The sequence below is a fragment of the Pongo pygmaeus genome, chromosome 18 (genome assembly GCF_028885625.2).
Source record: "Pongo pygmaeus isolate AG05252 chromosome 18, NHGRI_mPonPyg2-v2.0_pri, whole genome shotgun sequence".
Taxonomy (NCBI): domain Eukaryota; kingdom Metazoa; phylum Chordata; class Mammalia; order Primates; family Hominidae; genus Pongo; species Pongo pygmaeus.
The window spans coordinates 67,084,671-67,103,653 of record NC_072391.2 but is presented as its reverse complement, the minus strand read 5'-3'; the positions used below and the strand labels follow the sequence as shown (position 1 = coordinate 67,103,653).

Genomic DNA, 18,983 nt, shown 5'->3' with positions numbered 1-18,983 from the left:
CCCAAATGATAGGAGTGTCCATCTTATTCACTGTGGGCCTCTCAGACCACTCCTGATGGTTTATGCTAATGAGATGACTTGGGATGGGCCCCTGTATAGTTCATGTTAACAAGATGCCTGAGGATGGGAACTGGCCATGCTGGAAACCAGCGACGGAACATGACACTCAAGCTTTGGGGCTTTGAGCCCCACCTCTGGATGGGTCAGAGAGACTGGAGATTGACAAAACAATCTCACTAGAAGAGTGAGAGATAGAATAGCCAGCACACTGCAGCCTCTATCTGAACCAGCTCAGGTCTTTCCAGACACTAGTGACATGTGGCTATCTAAATTTAAATTAATTAAGGCCAGGCGCAGTGGCTCAAGCCTGTAATCCCAGCACTTTGGGAGGCCAAGGCAGTAGGATCACCTGAGGTCGGGAGTTGGTGACCAGTTTTCTGGTGCCTCCTTAACTTTTGCACTGGAGGGACAATGGAAGGGCCCTGTGTCATCCTTACCTCCCCCATCTGTAATTCTTCTGTTGGTTAATTACCACTTTAAAGCTCTAGTTCTTTTTCCTTCACCTACTGACAGTATATCTCCTTCTTTACCGTAACTTACTTTATAGAGATTTTTTTTGAGACGGAGTCTCACTTTGTCACCCAGGCGGGGGTGCAGTGGCACGATCTCCACCCACTGCAACCTCCGCCTTCCGGGTTCAAGCGATTCTCCTGCCTCAGCTTCCCGAGTAGTTGGGACTACAGGCGCCCGCCATCACGGCCGGCTAATTTTTGTATTTTCAGTACAGACAGGGCTTCACCAGGTTGGCCAGGCTGGTCTCGAACTCCTGACCTCAGGTGATCCGCCCACCTCGGCCTCCCAAATTGCTGGGATTACAGGTGTGAGCCACCGCGCCTGGCCCCGTTTTGGCTATTCTTTAATATGCTTCCCTATAACTGCTATCTCCACACCAGCCTTGCCTTAGCTCATGGGAAACAAAACCAATTAGTTCCCCCATTACCTGCCTTGAGGAGCAGGGGTGGTGCAGTGGCATGCACCCAGGGAAGTGTGTTGTATGGGCCCCCAAGTGCAGAATCTGAATCTTGCAAAGGAAGAAACAAATTCGTCTCCAGGGACTCTCAGCCTTCCAAATCCACAGTCACAGTGACTCAGCAGAATCTGAGCCTACGGCGCCACAGTAATCCGCATCCGGCTCTTTTTCTGCTCCATTTCTTGCCAAGGCTAAAAGGACATGCCCACTTGATCCCTGGACTCTCTTGGGACGACTTCCACTCTGCATCCTCTTGCCCCTCAGGGCGCAGTGCGCAGATGGGCTTGCCTTAGCCCCTCCAGCCAGATTTTTGAGGCCTCTGTCACACACCCCCACAAACCCCTCCCCCACCCCCAGAGACTTTTCTTGACTTCCACCAGTTGCTCGGGCGGGTGAGAGTGGAGAGGCCCCTCCTTCATCCCCCAGGCTCCCTCCCTTCCTGGAGCTGCAGCCTCGGCATCCTCTGCCCAGCACCCCAGGATTCAGGCGTTGGGTCCCGCCCTTGTAGGCTGTCCAACTCAAACAGGCCGGGCAGGATATATAAGAGAATGCACCGCGCACCACACACACGAGTCCTGCACTGTTGCCGCAGAAGCCGCCCAGCCCATCGAGAGCCTAGTTCCGGCCAGGGTCGCCCGGCAACCACGAGCCCAGCCAATCAGCGCCCTGGACTGCACCAGAGCCATGGTCGGTGAGTGCTACAAAGGGCGGGGTGCTTGGCGGTCGTCTCCGGAGCACTGGTGCCTGTGGAGGAGGTTGTAGGGGCTTGGCCCTGAATTTTGTTCCCTGACTCAAAACCCACAAAGGGAAGAGATTAGGGCCTGGAATGAGCCTTGATCGGACTCCGGGAGAGGGAGAGCTTCTGTTTGTATCCGGAGTCGCGGATCCTTCCTCACTCCACCCCACGAACTCTAGTGGGCATTTAGGAGAAACTTGACCTTGGAAGCAGAAATTCCCTCCAAAACTGTGGTCAGAAACTGGCCGTCAGAGGCCAAATCAGGCTTACGGTCACAGCCCATACTTCTTTTGGTCTATAGTATTTAAAACACTTTGAAATAAGTTGCTAACATTAAAATGGGTGATTTCACTTAAGTCTGAAGAAAATCAGAATATCTGGCGATTGGTGGACAGGAGTGGAGGAAACTGATGCCTTTATAGGCTCCAGTTTGACAGAGACCAGAACCGGCTCCAGGCTCCAGACTGCCAGGCACAGGTTTTGTTTTGTTTTGTTTTGTTTTGTTTCAGACGGAGTTTTGCTCTTGTCGCCCAGGCTGTAGTGCAATGGTGCTATCTCAGCTCAGCGCAACTTCCGCCTCCCGGGTTCAAGCGATTCTCCCATCTCAGCCTCCCAAGTAGCTGGGATTACAGGAGTGCGCCATCATGTGCGGCTAATTTTTATATTTTTAGTAGAGACGGGTTTCGCCAAGTTGGCCAGGCTGGTCTCGAACTCCCGACCTCAGGTGATCCACCCACCTCAGCCTCCCCGAATGCTGGGAATACTGACGTGAGCCACCGTGTCTGGCCTTGGGAGGTATTTTCCATTGAGGCCCTTGGATTAGGCAAACCTGATCAGGTCGTATTGGATCCGTTTCTAGTATTGGGTCCATTTCAGTGATAGAGCCTTCCCACTCGGCCATCAACCCTAGGGGAACTCAGAGGCCACCCCAGCTCCACCCAAGGCATAAATAACCAGCTGAGACAACGGCAGGGACTGAGAGCTGTTTCCCAAATAATCTCACTCTGAGATTGGACAGTACTAAGATTTAGAAAGCTGTTGCCTCATCTGGGGCAGAATCCTGTGTTTTGTAATTTCCTTCCCTGTGGACCTGGTCCTGCCTCTAAAAATGCACCTGCACACAAAGAAGCCCATCTTGGTCAAAGTGAGTGGAGGAACAGATTGCCCTTGCAGTTGACAAACTGAAATTATCAGGATCTCTGAGAAAGGGACTAAGCTGGGGATTGGTAGCCCAGCATGAGTTACTGGCAGAGACAGCAGGGAATAGATTCTGACAGCTGAGAGGCTTGCCGCATACACGGTGGTTGCTGTTTCCCTTGTATTTCATTCTTCAGCGTCGAGGCACTGGCACCCTCTGCTCCAATACTAGGGCAGAAACTATTTCCTGACTTTTCAATCTTACAGAATGTTCTGTATTTATGTGTAGCTTAAACACAAAAAGGGGGTGGTAATGAGGGAAAAAGGGAAGACTTGGATCTTGTATAATTAGTTTTAGCTGTACCCAGCTAACCAAATCTTGAGGTTAACTAAAGCATCCAGGTTTTTTGTTTGCAACTAATAGATGTATCTGATTCGCACTCATGTTCCCTGGAGCACTCAAGTGAGAAGACAAGGCAGAAGGAGAATGCATGAAACTGATATAAAGGCTTACCTTTATCGTACTTATTTTTTTCTTTTTGAGACAGGGTCTTGCTTTGTTGCCCAGGCTGGAGTGCAGTGGCATGATCAGGGCTCACTTCAGCTTTGACCTCCTGGGCTCAAGTGATTGTCCCATCTTTGCCCCCTGAGTAGCTGGGACTACAGGTGTGTGCCACCACACCCAGCTAATTTTTTTGGTTAGAGCAGAAGAACTTGAAACCCAGCTAATTAAAAAAAAAAAAAATTTTGGCTGGGAGTGGTGGCTCACTCCTGTAATCCCAGCACTTTTGGGAGGCTGAGGCAGGAGGACTGCTTGAGGCCAGGAGTTCAAGACCAAATTCAGCTCAAATGGCAAGCTCCTCTGAGGGCCTTTCCGAATGGTCCAGCCCTGAAGTCCTGAAGTTTTCCTCTGTTGAACTTTTTGAGATGGAGTCTGACTCTGTTGCCCAGGCTGTAGTGCAGTGGCGTGATCTTGGCTCATTGCAATCTCCACTTCCCAGGTTCAAACGATTCTTGTGCTGCAGCCTCCCAAGTAGCTGGGATTACAGGCGCCCACCACCATGCCCAACTAATTTGTGTATTTTTAGTAGAGACGGGGTTTCACCACGTTGGCCAGGCTGGTCTCTAGACCTCAAGTGATCCACCCGCCTCGGTCTCCCAAAGTGCTACGATTACAGGCATGAGCCACCGCGCCCAGCCTTCTGTTGAACTTTGTCCCTTACCTCTCCTAACACACTAATGCCATTGTACCCTGAAGAGATTATCTGTGTGTGCATCTTGTGGCCTCTCTCAGGGTAAACTCTAATAGTCTAACTCCTCCCAGGTCATGTTGCTCAGCTAGTTAAGTGGCAGGAAGGGATAATGAACCCTCCAGGCCCAGAAAACTTTCCAATTGCCTATTCACAACCATCTTTTTGTTTGTTTGTTTGTTTGAGACAGAGGCTTGCTCTGTTGCACAGGCTGGAGTGCAATGGTGCGATCTCAGCTCATTGCAACCTCCGCCTCCTGGATTCAAGCAATTCTCCTGCCTCAGCCTCCCGAGTAGCTGGGATTACAGGCACCTGCCACTACACCTGGCTAATTTTTTTTGCATTTTTAGTAGAGACGGGGTTTCAGCATGTTGACCAGGCTGGTCTCCGACTCCTGACATGAGGTGATCTGCCCGCCTCAGCCTCCCAAAGTGCTGAGATTACAGGTGTGAGCCACCGCGCCCCACACACAACCTTCTTTTGATCATTTTTCTTTTGAGTTGTTTTGGGGATCTACCTATTCCAGGTACTGCACTTTGATGGTTGTATTTGTTGCAAATATATTATTCCTGCTTGTGTGTTGCCTTACATGAAGAATTGTAAAGTCACAGGCCTGCTTATAGCTATTAGAGTCTGAGCTCCTTGAAAGAGCAAGAGATGGATATCCTGATTTGCTCATTTTCTGAGAAGTGCATTGATTGTCTTACTACTTAGAAAATGCTTGTTAACATTGATGAGAAGTCAATAAAATAAAAACTGTTGGCCGGGCGCAGTGGCTCACGCCTGTAACAATCCCAGCAGTTTGGGAGGCCGAGACAGGCGGATCAAGAGGTCAGGAAATAGAGACCATCCTGGCTAACACGGTGAAACCCCATCTCTACTAAAAATACAATTAGCCGGGCGTGGCGGCAGGCGCCTGTAGTCCCAGCTACTCAGGAGGCTGAAGCCGGAGAATGGCGTGAACCCGGGAGGCGCAGCTTGCAGTGAGCCGAGATCGTGCCACTGCACTCCAGCCTGGGCGACAGAGCGAGACTCCGTCTCAAAAAAACAAACAAACAAAAACTGTCAGAGCGGCGATCAGTAAACATTGATAAGACTAATGGCAAGGTAAGTTACAAAGAAAATGCCTGTTAGAGCCGAATATGCTCACTTGCCTCCCGGTCATGTTAAATCCGTGGGTTAAAGAGGTAGGAATTTGTTGAGGCAGTCTCAGAGCTTCCTTTTCCTTTTTCCAAGCTATCCAAAGCAAGTCAATCACTTCCAGCGCATTGAAATCATCATCAGACACCTATTCCACTGAATATTAGTTTCAAGAGTCCAAAACCCTAGGACCAAGTTTGGAAATCCCCTGGTTTGGCATACTGGGCCCTGAAAGTTACACTTGGCTGAATTTAGCCCAAGAGGCACTTCCCTTGCTAGATGTGGTCAATAATAAAAGCAGGAAGAGAGCTTAAGGCTTAAATGTGCCTTTCTAGTTATTTTAGTTATTTCTAGTTATTCAGATGGTGCAAAAAAGTTGCAGATGCCGGCCGGGCGCAGTGGCTCACGCCTGTAATCCCAGCACTTTCGGAGGCCGAGGCAGGTGGATCATGAGGTTAGGACATCGAGACCATCCTGGCTAACATGGTGAAACCTCGTCTCTACTAAAACAAAAAATACAAAAAATTAGCCGGGCATGGTGGCACGTGCCTGTAATCCCAGCTACTTGGGAGGCTGAGGAAGGAGAATCGCTTGAACCCGGGAGGCGGAAGTTGCTGTGAGCCGAGATCACACCACTGCACTCCAGCCTGGGTGACAGAGCAAGACTCCATCTCCCCCGCCACCACCCCCCAAAAAAAGTTGCAGATGCCTTCTCTCCCAGCTCCACCCACTGTTCATGGTAGGGTATGAAGTAGTAGCGCACATTATCAGGAGCAACTGTGGGGGTAAGCGTCCTTTCTCTGGCACTTTGCTCTATGCCCTTGCACGCTGTTGTTTGTATTTCTCACTGTAAGTCTCACTGTTGCCCAGGCTGGAGTACAGTGGTGTGATCACGGCTCACTGCAACCTCCCCCTTCTTGGCTCAAACGATCTTCCCACCTCAGCTTCCTGAGTAGCTGGGACTACAGGCACACACCACTACCCCCAGCTAATTTTTTTTTTTTTTTTTTTTTGGTAGAAACGGGGTTTCTCCATGTTAGCCAGGCTGGTCTCAAACTCCTGGGCTCAAGCAAGCTGTCTGCCTCAGCCTCCCAAAGTGCTGGGATTACAGGTGTGAGCCACCACGCCCAGCCACTCTCTATGTTTTTAAATTATTCCAGCTTCACCACTTAATGACTACACACTTGGGTAACTTGCTTCACTCCTGTGCCTCAGTTTTCTTATCTGTAACATGGGGCTACTCATGGTATTGACCTCATAGGGTGTATCTCAGTCTATTTTGGGCTGCCATACATAATACTTGGGACTAGGTAGTTAATAAAAAAGAGAAATTGATTTCTCACAGTTCTGGAAGCTGGGAAGTCGAAGATCAAGGCGCTGGCAGGTTTGGCTGTCTGGCGAGAGCTGCATTTGGAGGAATGCTGCATCCTTACACGGATGGCAGGAGGTAGAAGGTGGAAAGGCAGGTGAGCCCCATGCTGGGCGAAGCTTCTTTTATGAGGGCCTTAATCCCACTCATGAGGAAGGAGACCCCCTCGCCTAATCACCTTTCACAGGCCCCATCTGTTAATCCTCTCACATTGGCAGCACCTGAATTTTGGAGGGGGACACGTTTAAAACATAGCAGGTTGTCCTGACAAAGGAAGAAAGTGCAGGCTGGGCGTGGTTGCTCACACCTATAATCCCAACACTGTAGGAGGCTGAGGCAGGCAAAATTGCTCCAGCCAGGGCAACATGGCTCCAAATTTGACCAGCCTGGGCAACATGGCAAGTCCCTGTCTCTACAAAAAAAAAAAAAATTAGGTGTGGTGGTGCACACCTGTAGTACCAGCTACTCAGGAGGCTGAGGTGGGAGGATAGCTTGAGCCTGAGAAGTCAAGGCTGCAGTGACCTGAGATCATGCCACTGCATTCCAGCCTGGGCAACAGATCGAGACCCTGTCTCAGAAAAAGAAAAAGAAAAAAAAGGAATGCAAAGCACTTAGGGCAGTGCCTAGCACATCGTAAGGATCCACTAAATAACTGTTCTTGCAAATTGAAGATTGTACCAACAGAAAAAATGGCGCCTTACTGGTCTGCCTCTGACAACCTTGTTAATATAAAAGAGGCCCATTTCCCTTCTACCTGTACCCCTTTGCCATTTCTTACTTATAAAGGAAGCTGAGCTGTTAATAGTTTAATGTGATTGGCCTGGCACGGTGGCTCACACCTGTAATCCCAGCTACTGGGGATGCTAAGGCAGGAGAATCACTTGAACCTGAGAGGCGGAGATTGCAGTGAGCTGAGATCACGCCACTGCACTCCAGCCTGGGCAACAGAGTGAGACTGTCAAAAAAAAAAAAAAAGTTTAATGTGATCATTGAACATTTTTCCCCCTCATACCAAGGTGCTGCAAGTCTACTACAAATATATGTCATTTCTTTTTTCTTTTTCTTTTTTTTGTATTTTCTTTGTCTTCCTTCCCTTCCCTCTCTCTCCCTCTCACTTTCATTTTAAATAAAAATGGATTCATATTCACTTGCTTTTTTATCAGTTAATAATATATCATGGATATCTTTTTGAGTCACTACATATAGTTAATTCATTTTAATTTTTTTAATTTTTAAAATTTGTTTATTTGAGACAGGGTCTCCCTCTGTCACCCAGGCTGGAGTGCAGTGCGGCAATCATGGATCACTGCAGCCTCAACCTCCTGGGTTCGAGTGATCCTTCCATCTCTCAGCCTCCTGAGTAGTTGGGACTGCAGGCATGCACCACCATGCCCAGCTAATTTTTGTACTTTTTGTAGAGAAGGGGTTTCGCTTTTGTCATGTTGCCCAGGCTGGTCTCGAACTCCTGGGCTCAAGCAATGTTCCCGCCTTGGCCTCCCAAAGTGCTGGAATTAGAAGCGTGAACAACCGTACCTGGTCAACAGTCTCTAAAAAAAATTTTTTTAGTGACAAGTTGTCACTATGCTGCCCACGCTGGTCTCCATCTCCTGGCCTCAAGGGATCTTGTCGCCTCAGCCTTCCAATTGTTGCCTCAGCCTTCCAAGTAGCCGGATTATAGGCTCCAGCCACTGTGCCCAGCCGGTTTAACTCATTCTTTTTTATATTTTTTTTACTTTTATTTTTTTTTATTTATTTTTCTGAGGTCTTAGTCTGTCACCCAGGCTGGAGTGCAGTGGCACGATCTCGGCACACTGCAACCTCTGCTTCCTGGGTTCAAGCGATTCTCCTGCCTCAGCCTCCCGAATAGCTGGGATTACAGGTGCCCGCTACCATGCCCAGCTAATTTTTGTATTTTTGTAGAGACAGAGTTTCACCATGTTGGCCAGGATGGTCTCGATCTCTTGACCTCGTGACCTGCCCGCCTCAGCTTCCCAAAGTGCTGGGTTTACAGGCTCGAGCCACCGTGCCTGGCCAACTCATTCTTGTTAACAGCAAAATATCCTGTAGTGTGGATGTACCCATAATTTATTAAAATGTTCCCCATAGATAATCAGGTTATATCTAATTTTTGTCAGTGAAAAGCATGGTGTAATACACATCCTTGCTCTTATAGCCTGATGCTTTTAGTCTGTAGAACAGATTCCCCCAAATTGGAGAGCGAGATAAAAGATTTATGTGTCTTTAAAGTTTTAAGAGATTGTGCCTGATTACTTTCCCTAAAGGTTGAGGCAATTCATATTCCCACCAGTAAGGCGCCAATTTTTCTGTTGGTACAATCTTAATAACCCTGGGTGTTATTTGTTTTACATTTTGTGGGTAAATGTTAACTCATGGTAAATGTAAACACAGTACCCATGTAAACTCATGGGTAAATGTCTCATTTTAATTTTGCTTTTCCTGACAGGTCACGAAGAGCATCCTTTTTTTTTTTTTTTTTTGAGACGGAGTCTCGCTTTGTCGCCCAGGCTGGAGTGCAATGGTGCAATCTTGGCTCACTGCAACCTCTGCCTCCCGAGTTCAAGTGATTCTCCTGCCTCAGCCTCCCGAGTAGCTTGGGTTACAGGTGCCTGCCACCACACCCAGCTAATTTTTGTATTTTTAGTAGAGACAGGGTTTCGCCATGTTGGCCAGGCTGGTCTCAAACGCCTGACCTTAGGTGATCTGCCCGCCTTGGCCTCCCAAAGTGCTGGGATTACAATTATGAGCCGCGGAGCCCGGTTGTCAACATTATTTATTAAATCAGCCACTGATTAAAATGTTTCCTTTAATCTTCAGTACTTTTAAGGGGAAAATACATTTCTGGCTACAGGAGATGGAATGCAATAACCTAATGTTGAACAAAGCCGCCCCCTCCTTTACAGACTGCAACTCCCCTGTAGCTGAAGGTTTGCTGGTTGGTAATGGGTTTTCCCTGTGTGCTTTGTGTGTGTCTCTGTAGGCAGAAGAGCACTGATCGTACTGGCTCACTCAGAGAGGACGTCCTTCAACTATGCCATGAAGGAGGCTGCTGTAGCGGCTTTGAAGAAGAAAGGATGGGAGGTGGTGGAGTCGGACCTGTATGCCATGAACTTCAATCCCATCATTTCCAGAAAGGACATCACAGGTAGGAGTTCCTCCTCCCCTCTTTAATTAGTTCTTTGCGGATCTCCTTGCCTGTGGGTCCTCTGGCCCAGCTTTGGCCCCTCTGGCCCCAGCCTCTCTTTTTCTTCTCTGCAGGTAAACTGAAGGACCCTGAGAACTTTCAGTATCCTGCCGAGTCTGTTCTGGCTTATAAAGAAGGCCATCTGAGCCCAGATATTGTGGCTGAACAAAAGAAGCTGGAAGCCGCAGACCTTGTGATATTCCAGGTATGGGGGGACATCAGAAGGGGTGTCATGGACATTTGCGTGCTTATTGTCCTAGACATGTACCTAATTAGCTATGGGATCTTAAACAGTCACCCACTTTACTGCATTCTCTGCAAATAAGGGTGATTACTTTAAAGGTGCAGTATTACATGGATTTCACAGATATTGGGAATCTGGCTGTATTACTGTTGCATGTGTAAATGCAACTGCAAGGCCAGGCATGGTGGCTCACGCCTGTAATCCCAGCACTTTGGGAGGCCAAGGCGGGTGAATCACAAGGTCAAGAGACCAAGACCATCCTGACCAACACGGTGAAACCCCATCTTTACTAAAACTACAAAAATTAGCTGGGCGTGGTGGCATGCGCCTGTAGTCCCAGCTACTCTGGAGGCTGAGGCAGGAGAATCGCTTGAACCCGGGAGGTGGAGGTTGAAGTGAACCAAGATTGCACCACTGCACCCCATCCTGGTGACATGGAGACAGAGCGAGACTCCGTCTCAAAAAAAAAAGAAAGAAAGAAAGAAATGCAGCTGCAGAGATGCTGTATAATCTTTGAGCTTGCTTTCTTCCATGTACTTAGTTTCCCCTTCAGTTAGTGATTCCTGCAGTTAGCGATTCCTGTTGGACTCTGTCAAAATTTGCAGTTCTCCTCCTTTCTCCATAAGAATCCCAAATACTCTGTAGAATAATCCATGAGACATTGACTTCTCTGCCACTGTAGCCTGCCAGCTGAAGGGGGCTTTGAAACCCTGCTGAATGTGTTCCTGCAGCAAACCACGGCCTTTCTTCTTCGGGAAGCTGCCTTACCGTTTAGCAGAAAATGCTGGGATTGTCTGTGCATCTCATCAGTGATCTTTCCTATAAATGTGACTGTACTCAATGACTTTGCTTTTACAATTCCAGCCAGTCTTTTGATATTGAACATAGAATGTATATGATCCTGGAAACCACGAAGAGGGTGGTACAGGCTGTGGTTTTTGGTTTTTTTTTCCTCTCTTTTTTTTTTTAGTTATTCAATCAGCTACAAAACATCCAATCCTTGAAGTCCTTTATTTTACCCATAGGCCTGTTGCTAAGAATCAAAGCCACATGCCACTAGCCAGTACCCCAAAGGATGGCTTTAAAAAAAAATTTTAATTGGAGACAAGGTCTCACGATCCCCCAGGATGGAGTGCAGTGGCATGATCTCTGCTCACTGCTGCCTCAACCTCCTGGGCTCAAATGATCCTCCCACCTCAGTCTCCCGAATAGCTGGGACTATCGGTGCACTCCACCATGCCCTGCTAATTTTTTAATTTTTTTGTACAGATAGATAGGGTCTCACCATGTTGTCCAGTCTGGTCTCAAACTGTTGGGCTCAAGTGATCCGCCTGCCTAGGCCTCCCAAAGGGCTGCGATTATAGGCATGTGCCTTTCATATCTTTAAATCATGAATCAAGGATAAGAAAACCTCCTGGTATAGGCCTTACTCTGCTTTTATTAGGATAAGAGGTCAGACAAGACTTTCTCATGGGAAGTCCCTGATGAACCTTAGTCACACTAATTATTATTCATTGTTATTTTTATTTTTTAACATTCTATTTATTTATTTATTTATTTATTTGTTTTTGAGATGGAGTCTCACTCTGTTGCCCAGGCTGGAGTGCAATGGCGCAATCTCGGCTCACTGCAACCTCCGCCCCCCGGGTTCAAGCCATTCTCCTGCCTCAGCCTCCCAAGTAGCTGGGACTACAGGCATGCACCACCACGCTCGACTAATTTTTGTATTTTTAGTAGAAACAGGGTTTCACCATGTTGGCCAGGCTGGTCTCAAATTCCTGACCTCAAGTGATCCACCCACCTTGGCCTCCAAAAGTGCTGGAATTAAAGGCATGAGCAACTGCACCTAGCCATGTTGTTATTATTATTATTATTATTATTTAGAGATGGAGTCTTGCTCTGTCACCCAGGCTGGAATACAGTGGTGATCACAGCTCTCTGCAGCCTCCAACTCCTGGGCTCAAGCAATCCTCCTGCCTCAGCCTCTCATATAGCTGGGACTAGAGATGTGCACCATCACACCAGGCTAATTTTTAAATTTTTTTGTAGAGACAAAGTCTCACTTTGTTGCCCAGGCTGGTCTCAAACTCCTGGGCTCGAGTGGTCCTCCCACCTTGGCCTCCCAAAATATTGGGATTACAGGCATGAGCAACTGCACTCAGCCATCACACTGATTATTAGTTTGCATTTTTGAGTGATTTAGTTTATTCTAAGTGATATGATTTTTCATCCATGGTAACAAGGGACAGTCATAAAATGAAGAAGGCCTATCTTCATTTTTTTCCAAGATGGGGTCTCACTCTGTCACCCAGGCTGGAGTGCAGTGGCACGATCTCGGCTCACTGTAACCTCCACCTCCTGGGTTCAAGTGATTCTCCTGCCTCAACAGCCCGAGTAGCTAGGACTACAGGCGTGTGCCACCATGCCAGGTTGATTTTGGTATTTTTAGTAGAGATGAGGTTTCACCATGTTGGCCAGGCTGGTCTCAAACTCATGCCCTCAAGTGATCCACCCGCCTTGGCCTCCCAAAGGTCTGGGATTACAGGCTTGAGCCACTGCGCCTGGCCAACAGTCATATTGTTGATACCACACCTACTAAAGCAAACTCTTGGGAAAATACTGATTGAAGCAACAGCATGAAGCAAACCTTGTTTGCAATCCTTGCTATTTAGACTTTGCTGCCAAATGTGATTTCATACAAACAAGTTTCATATCAACAAGTCTTCTGTGTATCTAGCTTTACTCGGACGCACTCAATATTTGCATTTTCAGTGAAAAAGAAGACTGTCAAGTTGGCTGACCAAGGACAATAATGATCTCTTTCCTTAAAGTGCTAACTCCCCAGGAGGAATGGGAAAGGTGTGAAGAGGGGCTCCCCGCACAGTGCCATCATGGGGAGCGGCTCAGCACTCCGAGCCACCTTCTGGGCTTGGGGAGCCCCTGGTCTGACCTCAATGATGTCTTCTGTCCCACAGTTCCCCCTGCAGTGGTTTGGAGTCCCTGCCATTCTGAAAGGCTGGTTTGAGCGAGTGTTCGTAGGAGAGTTTGCTTACACGTACGCTGCCATGTATGACAAAGGACCCTTCCGGGTAGGTGGACGGTTCTGAATGCTCTGACAGCCGGCTTCTGGGTGGTCTGTCCTGATGCAGGGGTGTTTGTTTGTTTGTTTGTTTGTTTGAGATGGAGTTTCCCTCTTGTTGCCCAGGCTGGAGTGCAGTGGCAGGATCTCGGCTCACTGTAACCTCCACCTCCTGGGTTCAAGCGATTCTCCCGCCTCAGCCTCCCGAGTAGCTGGGATTACAGGCATGCGCCACCATGCCCGGCTAATTTTGTATTTCTAGTAGAGACGGGGTTTCTCCATGTTGGTCAGGCTGGTCTTGAACTCCTGACCTCAGGTGATCTACCCACCTCAGCCTCCCAAAATGCTGTGATTACAGGTGTGAGCCACTGTGCCCAGCTCTGATGCAGGGTTTTGAGCACAATTAGATCCTAAGCCTAGGCTCCAGGTCCTTTGGGAGAGACGCATAATCAAGTTTTTACAGATGGAATGACATGATGTTTGGGATTTGTTTTAAAATGCTCCAGAGGCCGGGCGCAGTGGCTCACGCCTGTAATTTCAGTACTTTGGGAGGCTGAGGTCAGGAGTTTCAGACCAGTCTGGCCAACATGGCGAAACCCCGTCTCTACTAAAAATACAAAAATTAGCTGGGTGTGGTGGCGGGCACCTACAATCCCAGCTACTCAGGAGGCTGAGCCAGGAGAATTGCCTGAAACCCAGGAGGTGGAGGTTACAGTGAGCCAAGATCGTGCCACTGCACTCCAGCCTGGGCAACAAAGCAAGACTCCATCTTAAAAAATAAAAGGCCAAGCGCAGTGGCTCATACCTGTAATCCCAGCACTTTGGGAGGCCGAGGCGGGCGGATCACAAGGTCAGGAGATCAAGACTATCCTGCCTAACACGGCGAAACCCCGTCTCTACTAAAAATACAAAAAAAATTAGCCGGGTGTGGTGGCACGTGCCTGTAGTCCCCGGTACTCGGGAGGCTGAGGCAAGATAATTGCTTGAACCCGGGAGGCAGAGGTTGCAGTGAGCCGAGATCGCGCCACTGCATTCCAGCCTGGGTGACAGAGTGAGACTCCATATCAAAAACAAAAACAAAAATTAGCCAGATGTGGTGGGCACCTGTAATCCCGACTATTTGGGAGGCTGAGGCAGGAGAATCACTTGAACCCGGGAGACAGTTTGCAGTTAGTTGAGATGGTGCTACTGCACCCCAGCCTGGGCAACAGAGCCAGACTCCGTCTCAGAGGAATAAAAAAATGAAATAATAAAATAAAATTAAATGCTCCAGAGAAAAAGGGGGTCATGGGTCGAGCTAACACTAGAATAGCAGAATACTGAGAGGTGAAGGTGAGTGATAGACGCAGCACTATTTTCTCATTACATGTGTTAAAAATTTCCGTAATAAAAACAAAAGAAGGCCTGTCTTCATTTTTTGGAGGCCCAAATCCTGCACAGGGAACCCTTCGAGACCTTCCAGATGAAAGAGCTTGTCCTACACCATGCCTAGCCCGTGGAAGGATGGATAAGAACAACCAATAACTCCACCTAGGCAGCCAGCAGCAGCACTGATTTTGGATATGGTGACAGCCTCGTCCTAAGCCACATGTGGGGGTTTGGAATCCTTCGTTTGCCCCAGGCTGCCGGTCTGTAGACCATCCTCCTGGGTTCAAGTGATTCTCCTGCCTCAACAGCCTGAGTAGCTAAGACTACAGGCGTGCGCCACCATGCCAGGTTGATTTTGGTATTTTTAGTAGAGATGAGGTTTCACCATGTTGAATATGCAGCGTCATATTATGTAGCTCAGGGGAGCCAAAGTATGAAGTAATATAAACAGCAAATAGGACAGACTTGTGCATTCTTTTCCCTGGAGCTGTTTCATTAACTTCTTGTCACCAAGGGGATGTAGAGGGGAGCGAAGTTTGTTATTGCTTTTTCTTTTGCAGAGTAAGAAGGCAGTGCTTTCCATCACCACTGGTGGCAGTGGCTCCATGTACTCTCTGCAAGGGATCCACGGGGACATGAATGTCATTCTCTGGCCAATTCAGGTACCTCATTTTCTTTTCTTTTCTTTTTTTTCTTTGAGACTGAGTCTCGCTCTGTCGTCTAGGCTGGAGTGCAGTGACACCATCTCAGCTCACTGCATGCTCCGCCCACCGGGTTCAAGCGATTCTCCTGCCTCAGCCTACTGACAGGTGCCCGCCACCACGCTCGGCGAATTTTTGTATTTTTTAGTAGAGACTGGGTCTTGCCATGTTAGCCAGGCTGGTTTCAAACTCCTGACCTCAAATGATGCTCCTGCCTCAGCCTCCCAAAGTGCTGGGATTACAGGCGTGAGCCACTGCACCTGGCCAGGTACCTCGTTTTCAATGAACCTTTGGGGGAATTCATTAATTGAGCCTTCTGTGAGGTTCAAAACCTCAAGACAGCATCTGAAAACAGATCTTGAGTTGTGAAGATGAAAGCATGGTCATGATTCAGAATGATGGGAGCCTCCTTTAAGAACTTGCCTGCCTTCCTGGGTGCCTATGTGTGTAGAACACACCTGCGTGTGCATGTGTTCAAACAGCATTCTCTCCCAGCCAAGGACTAGTGCAAATCACTACCCTTGATTTGTATAGCCGTGGGCCCTGGTTTTGCCAGATGACTGACATCTCTCTCCAGCCTTCCTGTCCTTCTCCAGGTTGCTAATACAGTCCCACAGACTATTAGAGCCCAAGACTATTTAAGAAATGATTTACTGGGAGGCTGAGGCAGAAGGATCGCTTGAGCCCAGGACTTTGAGACCAGCCTGGGCAACATAGTGAGACCTCATCTCTACAAAAAAAAAAAAAAAAAAAAAAAATTAGCTGGATGTAGTGGCATACACCTGTGGTCCCAGCTACTTGGGAGTCTAAGGAGAGAGACCCAAGAGGTTGAGGCTGCAATGAGCTATGATCACACCACTGCATGCCAGCCTGGGATACAGGGCGAAACCCTGTTTCGAAGAAAAAAGAAATAATTTAGTCCAGCCACTTTATACGTGGATAAAACTGAAGCCTGGGGTGGGCTTATTGGTGTTACCAAACCCTCAAGATAATTTCTATAAAGAGGAAGGTTGGAGAGAAGAGCCAATGAGTGCCCACTTATGAAAATCATTTATCAAGACTCATCTGGGCCTGTAATCTCAGCACTTTAGGAGACCGAGGAAGGCGGATCACTTGAGGTTAGGAGTTCGAGACCAGCCTGGTCAACATGGTGAAACCCTGTCTCTACTGAAGATACAAAAATTAGCTGGGCATGGTGGTGCATGCCTGTAGTCCCAACTACTCGGGAGGCTGAGACAGGAGAACCGCTTGAACCCAGGAATGGAAGCTGCAATGAGCCGAGATCATGCCACGGCACTCCAGCCTGGGCGACCGAGCGAGACTCTGCCTCAAAAAAAAAAAAAAAAAAAAAAAAAAAAAGACTCATCTGGTTGTATGGAGAGGCAGAGAAATGCACCCACGCAGGTCTTGGTGAGTCACCTGCCAAGAAACTGAGACTCCCTAAAGTAATAGAACTTCCAGCCTTCTTGGCAAAGGATCCAGGTTGGCACAGTTTCAAGGGTTTATGCATTTAAAGAAGAACACACCTGAGAAGGCTAAAATTGGTAACGGCTAGATAGAGGGTAAGAGAGAGACGCTACCTCTGAACTGATTCTCTAGGGTGCCTGAGGCCTCCTTATCAGAGTGTCTTACTGGGAAGCCCAGACCAGCTTCTGTTGTTTACAGTACAACTGCATGGAATTGGTTGACTTACCTCTCTGTGATTTCTGTATCCTCAGAGTGGCATTCTGCATTTCTGTGGCTTCCAAGTCTTAGAACCTCAACTGACATATAGCATTGGGCACACTCCAGCAGACGCCCGAATTCAGATCCTGGAAGGATGGAAGAAACGCCTGGAGAATATTTGGGATGAGACACCACTGTATTTTGCTCCAAGCAGCCTCTTTGACCTCAACTTCCAGGCAGGATTCTTAATGAAAAAAGAGGTACAGGATGAGGAGAAAAACAAGAAATTTGGCCTTTCTGTGGGCCATCACTTGGGCAAGTCCATCCCAACTGACAACCAGATCAAAGCTAGAAAATGAGATTCCTAAGACTGGATTTCCTTCTAACATGTTATCAAATCTGAGTGTCTTTCCAGGCTTCCCTGATTTGCTTTAGTTTTTAAGATTTGGGTTTTTCTTTTTCCACAAGGAATAAATAGAAGAGGGAATCGACTGTATTCGTGCATTTTTGGATCATTTTTACTGATTCTTATGATTACTATCATGGCATATAACCAAAATCCGACTGGGCTCAAGAGGCCACTTAGGGAAAGATGTAGAAAGATGCTAGAAAATGTTCTAGAAAATGCTAGAAATTGTGTAGGCATCTACACAATTTAATTCCTCTTTTTAGGGCTAAAGTCTTAGGGTACAGTTTGGCTAGGTATCATTCAACTCTTCAGTGTTCTATTAATCACCTCTCTGTAGTTTATGGCAGAAGGGAATTGCTAAGAGAAGGAAAAGACTGAATCTGCCTGCCCTAAGGGATTTAACTTGTTTGGTAGTTAGTCATCTAATGCTTGTTTATGATATTTCTTGCTTTCGATTGCAATGCAGTGACTAATATGCCTAGCACAATTGTCACTCTTGGTCAGCTTTTGTTGTTTATATACAGTACACAGATACCTTGAAAGGAAGAGCTCATAAATCTCTTCCTTACTGCAGTCATCTACTATTTTTTTTTTAATTAAAAAAAATTTTTTTTTGAAGCAGTCTTGCTCTGTCATCCAGGCTGGAGTGCAGTGGCGTGATCTTGGCTCACTGCAACCTTTGCCTCCCAGGTTCCAGCGATTCTCCTGCCTCAGCCTCCCTAGTAGCTGGGATGACAGGCACCTGCCATCATGCCCGGCTAATTTTTGTATTTTTAGTAGAGACGGGTTTTCACCGTGTTACAGGCTGGTCTCCAACTCCTGACCTCAGGTGATCCGCCTGCCTCAGCCTCCCAAAGTGCTGGGATTACAGGCGTGAGCCACCGCAGCTGGTCCTTGCAATCTTCTACTTTAAGGTTTGCAGAGATAAACCAATAAATCCACACCGTACATCTGCAATATGAATTCAAGAAAGGAAATAGTACCTTCAATACTTAAAAACAGACTTCCACAAAAAATACTTTATTTCTGATCTATACAAACTTTCAAAAGGTTATTTTATCATTGCTAAACTGATGCTTTACCATGGGATGGGGTCCAGTCCCATGACTTCGGGGTACAATTGTAAACCTAGAGTTTTATCAACTTTGGTGAACAGTTTTGGCATAATAGTCAATTTCTACTTCTGGAAGTCATCTCATTCCACTGTTGGTATTATATAATTCAAAGAGAATATGATAAAACACTGCCCTCTTGTGGTGCATTGAAAGAAGAGACGAGAAATGATGAAAAGGTTGCCGGAAAAATGGGAGACAGCCTCTTACTTGCCAAGAAAATGAAGGGATTGGACCGAGCTGGAGAACCTCCTTTACCAGATGCTGACTGGCACTGGTGGTTTTTGCTCTCGACAGTATCCACAATAGCTGACGGCTGGGTGTTTCAGTTTGAAAATATTTTCTGTTGCCTTCATCTTCACTGCAATTTTGTGTAAATTTCTCAAAGATCTGAATTAAATGAATAAAATTCATTTCTACAGACCCACACTCATTGGTATCAGTGAAGCTAATGATAGTGGAATCTAGTGGGAGGCAGATCAGAGGATTCAATCATAAACTGCAGCTGGAAACCCCTTGGTGACGTGGCTTGACAACTCAC

The 18,983-nt window shown here is 47.3% G+C and overlaps 1 protein-coding gene across 1 annotated transcript; it reads left to right on the top strand.

The window, feature by feature from the left end:
• Nucleotides 1-1,204: 1,204 nt before the first annotated feature.
• On the top strand, nt 1,205-18,871 carry NQO1 (NAD(P)H quinone dehydrogenase 1). The gene is made up of 6 exons (XM_054454150.2): nt 1,205-1,721; nt 9,661-9,825; nt 9,939-10,069; nt 13,084-13,197; nt 15,116-15,217; nt 16,975-18,871. The coding sequence occupies exons 1-6, from the start codon at nt 1,715-1,717 to the stop codon at nt 17,278-17,280; spliced, it is 825 nt and encodes a 274-aa protein (XP_054310125.1). The 5' UTR covers nt 1,205-1,714; the 3' UTR covers nt 17,281-18,871.
• Nucleotides 18,872-18,983: the final 112 nt, after the last annotated feature.